The 12384-nt window shown below is 37.7% G+C and overlaps 1 protein-coding gene across 2 annotated transcripts in view; it reads right to left on the minus strand.

Annotated features, from left to right (window-relative positions):
• Window positions 1–12384, minus strand: part of b3glct (beta 3-glucosyltransferase) — a 196651-nt gene that overhangs the window by 74733 nt on the left and 109534 nt on the right. For both annotated transcript variants that reach the window (XM_031896123.1, NM_001079083.1), the window contains 1 exon segment: window positions 7863–7939. In XM_031896123.1, the coding sequence (XP_031751983.1) occupies window positions 7863–7939 (77 nt within the window).

The raw sequence follows: 12384 nt of genomic DNA on the forward strand, positions 1-12384 counted from the left end.
TTCTTATGCCTGTATATGTTATGTATGTATGCCGGAGCAGGTCTAGAAATAAAGGCTCCTGCTACCTGTTACAGCTCAGCCCCTATAGGCAAATGGTTTAATGATCATTTCCTGCCGCAGGGATAAGCAACTTTTTCACCCAGTACAGCTTTGCAGTAAAATCAACTGTTTCACGAATCCATGGCAGAATTTCACTATTTTGCCATGCTGTCTGCAGGCTAATCAGTGCTAATTAATAAGTATATTAATAAGTATAATAAAATATATTTGAAACTGAAAATGACATAAAACAGTCAATTAAAAACATATCTTGAAAGAAAGAAACGGCTGAAAGACAGAATATATGTGTCTTTAAAATGTAATTTGACATGAAAACAACTACTCCGAGTACTGACTTTTACATGATTTTGGCTTCTCATTGACACCAATAGATTTAGGCTTATTTTTATGGATTTGCAAAATTTGCATTTATTTTGTGAAAAGCGACATAAAGTCCCAATAGTTGAACAATTCCCATCACCCTGTGTATAGTTCTTAGCAAAATAAGTTGAGTGAGTGTAAAAACACCATATTTCATAAAACATTAACCTATAACTTGTGATAATTGGTATAGAAATGAAAAAACGTGGACAAGTGAACGTTCTTTTCAACTTTTGCACCAGTGGAAAAACATTTTTTAAAACTCCTAAATGACTAAAGTTTTCTCTCTGGTACAGTATACATAAAGGTTCTCTTGTATTAAGGGCACTGTATAAATTGTGTGTTCTTTAAGCCATAAGATTTATCATGTACAGACCCCATAGTCAGAAGTAAATGAGCAGGAAGAATAAGCAGAAGAATAGCCATTTGATTTGGAGCTGACCTTTCCCCAAATTGTGTATTTGTGATTGTGCCCTTTGGTCTTATTTGACAAATCAATAGTAAAACTTCTGAACTATCAAGAAAAGATGACAACATAGTCAGGATGTGGGATGAATGCTGCATGCTTAGTGCATTAAACAAAGTCTAAAGCAAATTGCTCTTACTTCCCGACAATCACACCGTTGTGTCAGATTCATTTGTCAGGCAAAACGTAGGGAATGCTTCATCTTCACTGAAAGCCTTTTTAAATGCAAAGCCATAAATCAAAAGAAGAAAATAATACTTTGCTAAAGCAGAAACCTCTTTAAATCAATGGGTTCTTTAATGACGTACAACAAATCAAAGTCTGAGTTTTTATTTATTATTGAGAGAACTAGCAAACAAGCACTGACACAGCTGAAAAATCTTGGAAGCTGCAGTTGCTATTTTGCTCTATGGGTGTTTTCCTTCCATGCCTTCACTGAGGGAAGTGTCTCTTCCACAGAGCATCTAAAAAGAAGGTGGGTGCTCATGGACATTGTTGCTGCACATCCTATTTATCAGCTAGAAGTGCTTTATAGAGCTCACAGCTAACCTTGAACTGTTTTACTTTCTGTGTTTTAGGCTTCAGCAGGGATCCCCAATCTTTTTTACTCGTTAGCCACACTCAGATGAAAAAAGTGTTGGTGAGTCACACAAGCATGAAAAAGTTCTTTGGGGGTGCTAAATAAGGGCTGTGATTGGCTATTTGGTAGCCCCATGTGGGCCGCTAGCCTGCAGGAGGCTCTGCGTGGGATAAAACTGTGTCTCTGTGCTTCCAAAACTTGTCTCCAAACCAGAGACTGCATTCCACAGTGGAACGCACAGGTCGGATTAGGCAGGCGCCATTTTGTGTCATCAAGAGGGGTAGAAGAACCTCACAGGATGCACCAATAAACGGAGGACTCTGGACCAAACGCCAACAACTGAACCCCAGTGGAGGATCTGGTGAGAGTTTTTCAATTCTTTGGGGGGAACTAGTGCATCCCTTTTTGGGAGGGGGAAGGAGAGTACACCGGATTACACCTTGATACAAGGGTCGGAATACCCTGCATGAGCGGGGGATTGGTGCAGTTGATAGACTGGGCTCGGAATACCCCTGACACATATCGCTATATATTCTAAAAATGACTTTTTTTTAATTCATTAGACCTGAATATAATGATACGAACATTCCTTGATACGAACATTGTTTTTAAATAGCACTGAGAGACCATTTATGAATTTTTATCTAGAGACTTTTTAATGAATTTATATGAATGAATTTTACATTCATGTTCTGATCCAATAGAGGTCCTTGCTTATCTGTATGCAATTTGTTATTATTACAGAAACACATAACATCCTTAAAGCCAGCTCTCCAACACTTCTCGGTTTGTATGTAAACTGTTATTATCACAGTAACTTACTGTATAATGTTAGCTTGACCAGCTCTCCATCTGTATGTAATTTGTTATTATAACACTTATAATGTCAGCATGGGCAGTTCTCCAACCAACATCACTCCATCTGTATTACATTAACTCACAATGTAACCGTGGCCAGCTCTCCAACCAACACTACTCTGTCAGTAATCTGTCATTATTACAGTAACTCCTAATATCAACATAACCAACTCTCTAAGACACACCACTCCATCTGCATGCCTCCCAACCATCCTGATGTTCGCAGGACAGTCCCTCTTTTAACAGCTGAACCCGCAGTTCCGGATACTTATTGAAACGTCCCTTATTTTCCTTTGATCTCCTGCACTGAACGCTAAAAAAGATACAAACTTCATTAAAAAGAAGCTTTTGGCAGAGAGCCCAGAAAATTAAACTTCACCTGCACTTAGATACAATGTTTCTCACATTTAATTAAATATGGTATTTGAGTTTTTTAATGATTTTATTCAATCAAGTTTTTTACATTTGGAATTTTTTAATAAATAAGCAACATTCAAGTTTTTTTTAAATTTAAAAAAGGGTACCCTACTCCCATGTAACTGGAGGAGTCCCAAATCAGACTTGGATTTCTTACTACTGAGCGCTATTCTGATACCTACTGGGAGCTGCTATCTTGCTCCCTTCCCATTGTTCTGCTGATCGGCTAGCACCATGTGAAATTTCAAAATTAAACATAAAAAAAAATCTGTCTGTTTTTGAAAAACAGATTACAATGCAGGATTCTGCTGGAGAAGCTCTATTAACTGATGCGTTTTGAAAAAAACATGTTTTCCCATGACAGTATTTCTTTAAATATAAGATCTCTGCTGGGGCTTGATAGAGTCATATAGCACTAAAACACAACATAAAAAATAGCAAGACCAAGCTAACATGCACTAGTATGCTGATGCTCACATGTCTATTGGGCCTTTTACATTCCCCCAAGTCCGACAACATAGTTGTAACAGCCATGGGAGCCAAGAGATGAAGGAGTCAAAAAGCTAGTAAGTAATAGGCAGGCAGACATTTATTAATAAATTTTTTGTTAGTACAGGTATAGGACCTGTTATCCAGAATGCTCGGGAAATGGGGCTTTCCGGATAAGGGATCTTTCCATAATTTGGATCTCCGTAAAAATAAACACCATTTAAACCCAATAGGATTGTTCTGCCCCCAATAAGGGGTAATTATATCTTAGTTGGGACCAATTACAAGGTTCTGTTTTATTATTACAGAGAAAAAGGAAATCATTTTTTAAAAATTATTTGCTTATAATGGAGTCTATGGGAGATGGCCTTTCCGTAATTCTGAACTTTCTGGATAACGGGTTTCTGGATAAGGGATTTTATACCTGTACCAGGAATTGTGTTGAAATTTACAAACCAGAAGCATGTCAGTATAACTTTACCTGAAAAGTTTTACATACAGTTTGAGGGTGAATTAGGGCAAACGTTGATGCACTGTGACTTTTTTGTGTTTATTACTTCCGGTTAAACATATTACAAGAATTATACATGAGCACAGTCTTTAAAATCAGAAGTGTGTCTGATTTCATTATTCACCCACCATTTACTTTTACTAGTTCTTCGCTACTATCATAATTATTTGTGGATTTGTCTATTGTCATTGGTTTATTTGTAAATCATTGCAACTCACAGCAAAAAGCATTTAGAATTCCAACTTTGTGTTTCATTACTAACAGAATATAGATTTCTGCCCTGAAGTGTCATATACTTTCTGGTGGTTTTATTGTACATTCATTGAATGTTTTATAGTGGGTTTTTCCTTGACTTACGGCTAACTAAGTTAGTTGCCAGTCACAGAACATTAAGAGATAACTCTTGTTTTATTATGTTTATAGCAAATACAATATTTCTCAACTATCAATTTAATCACAGGAATTTGGGTTTGAAATTGCTGCAGTTGTTATTTTTAAATGATATATTTATATATTCTTATATTAATATTGAGCACGGCAGCTACGAAAGCAGGAGAACAGAGCACAGACATAGCTTTACAAGTGCCCCAGGCTAACTGGAAACTTGCCAGAGGATGAGCACGGGGGCTAAACAGTTAAAGTAGAGGAAAGGTAAAAATTAAGTAAGCTTTATCAGACAGGTCTATGTAAATACAGCCATAAGTACTCACAGAGAAGCTGCACTGAGTCCTCTATCAAAAGAAACACAGGATTTCTTGTCTTCCTTCGTGTAAACATGTTCTTCTGTATCAGACTTCCTCTCTTTTAGGGCTCCTTCAGGTTTGGGTCATGAGTCTGCTCAGTTCTCTCCCCCTCAATTCTCCTGCTCCCCCCACCCATAAGAATGCATAAGAACTCACTCCCCCCTCCCTTAGGAATGTGTGATCTGAACTTTCAACGGCTATAACTGCAGCAGGAAGCTACCAAGACCAAGCTAAAATGGCAGCTGCTATTGGAGGGAGCTTCTAGGGCTCTTTAGTCGGGTATAGTAAAGCTTTCTGCTGAATAAATATAGTGTTCTACGTGGCACTATTATGGCAAATCTATTGGCAGTAAAATGCCAAAATGGCTTTCCTTCTCCTTTAAGATTCAACATCAGAGAAAACAATATGTCACCATTTCAAATATAGAGTTCCAGGTGCACATGTCCCAGACCTGTCAATAAAGGGTTTGGACATCAAAGGGAATATACAGGTGGTACAATAATAGACCAAATAGTAGACAAATTTTTTGGTCTGCTACTCTGAAGTGGAACACTATTACTGTGTTTTTCTGTTTATCCCAGGGCAAGCTGGCACCTTCCATGTCCTGAAATCCTGGAAGCCATGAGCCATTAAGTGTTGTCCTTGAAACATTGCTGCCATCAGCACAACAGCCTGAACTGTTAAAACGTGTTCAATGATATTTCTGTAAAGTTGCCCACTTTCTATTAGATTTGTACTAAAGCTTTAACTCGAACTAACTTTATATTTATATGCATGAAGTAATGCTCCAGTGATGCTTTTATTTTCTCATATTGACACGGGCACATTTCATTTCTCATTCTGTTTAAGTTACAATTGAATGATCTCTGCTGTTCCCATATTTAATTCTGGCTTAATAGTCTGGGCATACACAAAGGGCGATGAAGTTTTCAACCTGTGATAGCAGTTGCTACTACTTTATACTGTTCTTCCTATTTTTCTTGTAATGATCCATCGAAACACTAAAACTAAAGGGCAACTAAACAGAATGTACTTTTTGGGAGAGAATGGCATGCTCCACAATGTCCATGCATAAACATAGCCAGCATACAAAAGCACTTACCCTGTGGTTTATTAGTAAAAGTGGAAACACAATGTTTCAAGGGCATTCCACTATATCAGGTGTCACCTAATGAAGGGACATGCCCCCAAAACGTCTCCACTTTTGACTAATAAACCACAGGGGAACATCCCCAGGCAAGTGCTTCCATGTGCTGGTCCTGTTCCATGTGCATAGACTTGTATAAAGAACAGCATGTACCCCTGGAGTAGTTGTTTATAAGTCACTGATGCCTACTTTGGCTGAAAAAATGTACATAGACATTACATTTGCTTGATGTCTACAAAGAAACACAAAGAAACACAAAGAAAAGCAATACTGCACAGTATAGTACCCACCACACTTTACTATCTAGTTAAAGAGAATCTAAGGTTAAAGGTAAACTAAAGCCTTTCCAGACTGTAGTTTTGCAGCTAATGTACTCAATACATTTTCATTCTGCCTTCTTCCCTTCTGCAAAAGCCATATTTCCCAGAGAACAAGAATATGTTTAGGCTGCCCCCCAACCGTCTCTGACTGGGAATAGGGCCATGCACTAACACTGCCTTTCCAATGTCATCTCCCATAGACTCCATTATAAGCAAATAATTCTAATTTTTATAAATGATTTCCTTTTTATCTCTAATAATAAAACAGTACCTTGTACTTGATCCCAACTAAGATATAATTACCCCTTATTGGGGGCAGAACAGCCCTATTGGGTTTATTTCATGGTTAAATGATTCCCTTTTCTCTGTAATAATAAAACAGTACCTGTACTTGATCCCAACTAAGATATAATTACCCCTTATTGGGGGCAGAACAGCCCTATTGGGTTTATTTAATGGTTAAATGATTCCCTTTTCTCTGTAATAATAAAACAGTACCTGTACTTGATCCCAACTAAGATATAATTACCCCTTATTGGGGGCAGAACAGCCCTATTGTGTTTATTTAATGGTTAAATGATTCCTTTTTCTCTGTAATAATAAAACAGTACCTGTACTTGATCCCAACTAAGATAGAATTAATCCTTATTGGAGGCGAAACAATCCTATTGGGTTTATTTAATGTTTAAAGGATTTTTAGCAGACTTAAGGTATGGAGATCCAAATTACAGAAAGATCCCTTATCCGGAAAACCCCAGGTCCCAAGCATTCTGGATAACAGGTCCCATACCATTAGTATGTGCCATTGGGTAATCCTAAATAGAAAATTGCCATTTTAAGAATTAAGGGCCGCTTCCTGGGCTCATAGGATTCACAGTGCACACAAACATGCTAGGCCACATCAGCCAATGGATGGACAGAGTCTTCACTTCTTCCTGTTACAGTTAGAGCTGCATTATTTCCTGTCAGCTGATCTCTGGGGGAGCACACAGCCCATCACTAAATGGCGGCTCAAGGGAAAGGATGTAAAGGGCAATATTTACTGATTTACTGATATTCCAGTTTGGTGAGATTCTTTTATCTGTTGTTCTTTTAATTTATATGCTGTTTCGTACTTAATGTGCTATTAACAAGCCACCATTCTGAGGACATAAAAGCCCTCTTTCTGGAGCCTTACTGCTTTAATCACCATAAGGATAAAGCCTCATTATTTCCTGTCACTATCTATATTATCTTAACCCTCTGCAATGCAATCTCTAGAACGAAACTCATTTTCTCTGCGCAGAGCAGTGTATATTCAGCTCTAAGTTCCTAAAACTGTTATATAATTCTTGCACCAAAAAACTCCCTCAGTAGATAATGAAAATTAAATGAAGTCAATTTGTTCAGAGACGTCAATCTCAATATAATTAAGAGCTGCTACAGCTGCTCAGATATGCTAAACCCACGATCATAATATGGTATATAAATGTCTTCAAGTTTTTTTCCCCACCAACACTACAATTTCTTTAATTATATACTTGACAAATGCATGCAAACTATAAGCAAATACACCTATTTTACTACAACAATTTAGCTTTTATGTATTGCAAATATATATCAATGGGAAAAGAGCCACCGCAGGGGAACACATAAGCCAGCACTCGTGTGTAATAGCCTTTACGTTGTTTACATATTAGCCTCTGGCAGTTCAAACCCAGCTTGGGCCAAAGCATAAGACAGAGTATAACTGTTTTTTTCTTCTTATTAGCCCCATACATTCAACAACTGCCCCACAAAGTAAAATTCAGGTAGAGTATTTGGATCTAGTCATACATACCCAACATTAATGGTACTATTCCTGTTAGATGAAACCCATCCATGTACAGTAATGGCATTAAATATAGCTCAAAGTTCATATTCAATACTTACTATGGTATGGCAGGAAAGATAGTCCATGCACTTTCACTTGGTTCAAGCTCATCAATAAGCAGTACTTTTGGCAGTTTCTTAAGAAAAAATAAATAAAACATTACTAAGATAACAGAAAATTGTCTTTTGCATACTTCTAAATACATATTGTTTAATCGTTATGAGAAGATGTAGGAACATAATGCTCTAGATACGCTAGATAAAGTGTGAGTATATTATTAAAGAAGGACAACTTACGCAACCACAATAAACGAATAGATAGTACATATGGATTCAAAGTGAGTTTTATACGCAAATCCCAAGTAGCATCGTTAATACAGGGTGCAGCTCCCTCATTTGTAGCTGGTCAGTCCCAAAGCGACTTCTACCAGCGTTTCCTTGCATTGTACAAATTTCTTTTAATGAACAACCTTTATATGCCCCTGAGGAAGTCAACTACACAAAGGCGAAACACACTGGGCTACCAATCTGGCTACTTATCTGACTTCAAAGTCTGTAAGTGCATTATTTTTATTGAATAAATGATATCACTGATTTGATCCTATGAGAGCGCACCCTTCTGCTTTGATAGAAACATAATGATCAGCATTTTAGTATTATGATAAATGGCAAAATCAGTTAAAGCAATACTCCTTTCAAAATATTTTGCGGCACTAATAGCTTTTATAGTTTTAAGCATTTGCTTTACTTTTAGCTGCCAGATTTTCACAGCATAGACTGCAGGAATCCATGTGTTCATCAACTTTGAATGGAACCTGAGAAAACGATGAATGCATTGCTTTGAACTCTGCTCTGTTCATTTCATATCAAATGTATACCGAAAGCTATAGCCGTTTCCATTGGCTAAAAGGAAAGGCTGGTTGGCCTAGTTTTATGTATTCTTATTCGCAAATGAATTCTTTAAAAAGAAAATATATAACCCTTTGAAGGCAGTCTCCATTGATGTCAACAGCGCCATCAGTCAATGGCCTTTGATGATACAGTGCTAAGAGAGGTCTACAAAAAGGCATACAAGAAAAGGAAAGTAATAAAAAAAAGTTTCTATTAAAAAGTATATCTGACAATACAGAGCAAAGAAAGAAGAAGCAATGTGCATATACGCCATTGTGTATTTAACAAAAATTAAATATATGTGTTACTCATTACTAGTGATATTATCCATCTTAACATGAAAGCCATCAAGGCAAGGATAAAAAACAGAGTACCATGTCTGCTATCTCCAATACGTTCTCAAATAATGTTGTTGCCTTTGCACTCACCTTATTGTACATCTTCACTACACCAACACAACATATTATATCATTCTCTATAAATGTAGCTCTTTCTCACATAGCAGGCTTTTCAGCGTTGTATATACTACTATATACTATAAATGTGGGTTAATGTTTGATAAGATCGTTAAGACTTTTGGAACTAACCCTCCAAGACATGTCTTGGTAACATTGCTCCTAGTTGTCCTGCTAAACAAGGCATCCTTCCTACAAGTCCACCATTTGTAGCTTGTACCCATCACTATCTATGGCCACCATGCCACCTTTCAATTGCGTCCAGTCCCTGTGGCTCTTGTTAGTTGGCATGCAATCTTTAGTAGGCAATAAACAATTTATATGTACAGTAAGGACCACTTATATTAATCTGAACCTAAATAAATACTGAGAGAGCTTTGCAGAATTGAAAAACATAGAAGTGGCAATTCCTGAACTTACTAGCTTTGCTTGGCTTGTTCCCTACCAGATTGCAAAAGAAACTAATGCTTTTTGTTTTTTTTATAATAAAAAGCTTGCCTCCTAAGGGTAAAGACACATGGAGCTACTAGTAACAGCTACTTTTCCACTGCTACTAAACCCCAGAACATCTGCCATAGACAATACTGAGAATTGCCTCTGCTAAAACACACGTAGAGACAATTATTAGTAAATGATCAGCATTGTCTATTTCTGTAGCCTTGACAAGTAGCTGTTACTAGTAACTCCGTGTGTCTTCGCCCTAAAACCTGGTGAGCTTTTTTTTACAGCAAGCTAAAGTAATTAATTACAGAAAATGCTATAGCTTTAGCCTGGAGGCTTGAGCAATAATAAAGCTTTCAGTTTCAAAATGGTGTCAATAGGCGCACTTGTGAATTTACCAGCAATATATTCATATATATCAGTCAGGTGCAATGGCAATAACACTATTTAGCCTCAAGTACCTTTAATCAATGGCATAAATGTGTGCAACAACTATGTCCATATTTGTACATAAATAAGCCCTATTGTTTTATTAACATTGATGTTTTCTCCCTTTTTTATCTACCACTGATATTTTTTTGTCAGTATGGTTTACAGAAATATGCGTTTTCCTACTGGTGACTCACACACAGGATTACGTCTTTGTCTTTGCTTGTCTTTCTATATATATATATATATATATCATAGAGAGAGAGAAGGTGAGTGTTAAATGCAAATGTGATCCCTGAACTGATATTCAGTTATTTGAACAGACTGTAGCACAAGCTTTATTTATCTGACAGTAGGAGTTGCTCTACCGTGTCATCTAGTGATAAGCAAATTTTTTCACCAGGTGTTACACAGTAAAAAAAAAAAGTTACCTATTAACGTCAATGCATTTCACGACTGACAGTTTGCTAATTTTTTGTCGAGGCAAAACAGGACAGATTTGCTCATCACTAGTTCCATCTACTATATGCACAGCTCTGTAATTCTTAGTTCCATCAAATACTAGGACTACATGAGAAAAGGCCTATTCTTTTCTTATTGACAGGATCCTGTATAGCTCTGTGCTCCTTGCAGACTGCTTTATCACTGATAGGATGCTCCCCTTTAACAGAGACCTTGGTACACTAATGCCCGTTCTATTAACTGCCTTTGAGGTCACATCACAAAGGTCAAAAGATTAAATCACAACCAATCCAGTGATAATTACTAATCACCAAAACCCCAGCACTGCCACCACAGATGTACTAAGGAAGCTCTACAGGCTTCAGCTCTCCAAAACATATGGGACCTGGGACCTGTCAACCAGGCATAAAAAGCTGTATAATAAAAGTCGATTGAAAATAAAACTGGAGACCCAAATTCTTTTGTTTATTAAAACAGCTATACCTGTTATAAAGGTAGCTCAACTGTCAATCATATATTCATTTGCCCCACCTCTATGTCTTAGTGATAGAGGAGGGGCAGACAAGTACTTTCAGTTTCCATTCAGCACTTCCTAGATGCCCCTGCACTCCTCAGATTCCCCTACCTCCTCACAGTCCATAATTGTGGAGCCTGTGCATGGGCATCAGGTTTCCCAATTTGGAACAAACATGAGATTTTGGGATAATATAAAACTTGCCTTAATAACAGTGCTTGCTGTGACTGTGAATTCCAAGACTGAAGGAAAAAATATTTATATTATTTATATAGTGTAAGTAAAGTATATTTTGGATATTTTGGAAAGGATTTGGAATTTGAGATATTAGCTGAAAATGATTATTTTTCCATCTAGCAATCCAAACCTGTAGCATATACTGTTTATGAATGTAGGCAAAAGTTTTACTTTGTAACAGACTTTGTTAGAACTTTGATGTTAAATCCAAAATATCACTACAAATACTTTGACGATATTTAGCTTTACTAAAAGGGCATAGATTTGCAGGAGGAGGGTGTTATTCTTCCCCTTTACAGAGCGCTGGTAAGGCCCCATCTAGAATATGCTGTTCAGTTTGGGTACCCAGTGCTCAAACGGGACATTATTGAGTTAGAGAGGGTCCACAGAAGGGCAACTAAGCTGGTAAAGGGTATGGAAAGTCTCAGTTATGAAGAAAGACTGGCCAAGTTGGGTCTGTTTATGCTGGAGAAGAGGCACTTTAGAGGGGCCTTGATAACTATGTATAAATATAAAAGCGGATCATATAATAATCTCTCAAATGCTTTATTTACCAGTAGGTCCTTACAACTGACATGAGGGCACCCACTCCGTTTAGAAGAAGGGAGGTTCCGTTTAAATATTTGGAAAGGATTTCTTACTGTGAGAGCTGTGAAGTTGTGGAATTCCCTCCCTGAGCCAATCGTACTGGCTGGTACATTAGTTAGCTTCAAGAACGGGTTAGATGGTTTTCTAGCAAGGTACGGAATACAGGGGTATGGGAGATAGCTCTTAGTACAAGTGAGGGAATACAGGTGTAGGGGAGATAGCTCTCAGTACAAGTGAGGGAATACAGGGGTATGGGAGATAGCTCTCAGTACAAGTGAGGGAATACAGGGGTATGGGAGATAGCTCTCAGTACAAGTGAGGGAATACAGGGGTAGGGGAGATAGCTCTCAGTACAAGTGAGGGAATACAGGGGTAGGGAGATAGCTCTCAGTACAAGTGAGGGAATACAGGGGTATGGGAGATAGCTCTCAGTACAAGTGAGGGAATACAGGGGTATGGGAGATAGCTCTCAGTACAAGTGAGGGAATACAGGGGTATGGGAGATAGCTCTCAGTACAAGTGAGGGAATACAGGGGTAGGGGAGATAGCTCTCAGTACAAGTGAG

Source organism: Xenopus tropicalis, chromosome 2, assembly GCF_000004195.4.
Source record: "Xenopus tropicalis strain Nigerian chromosome 2, UCB_Xtro_10.0, whole genome shotgun sequence".
NCBI lineage: Eukaryota > Metazoa > Chordata > Amphibia > Anura > Pipidae > Xenopus > Xenopus tropicalis.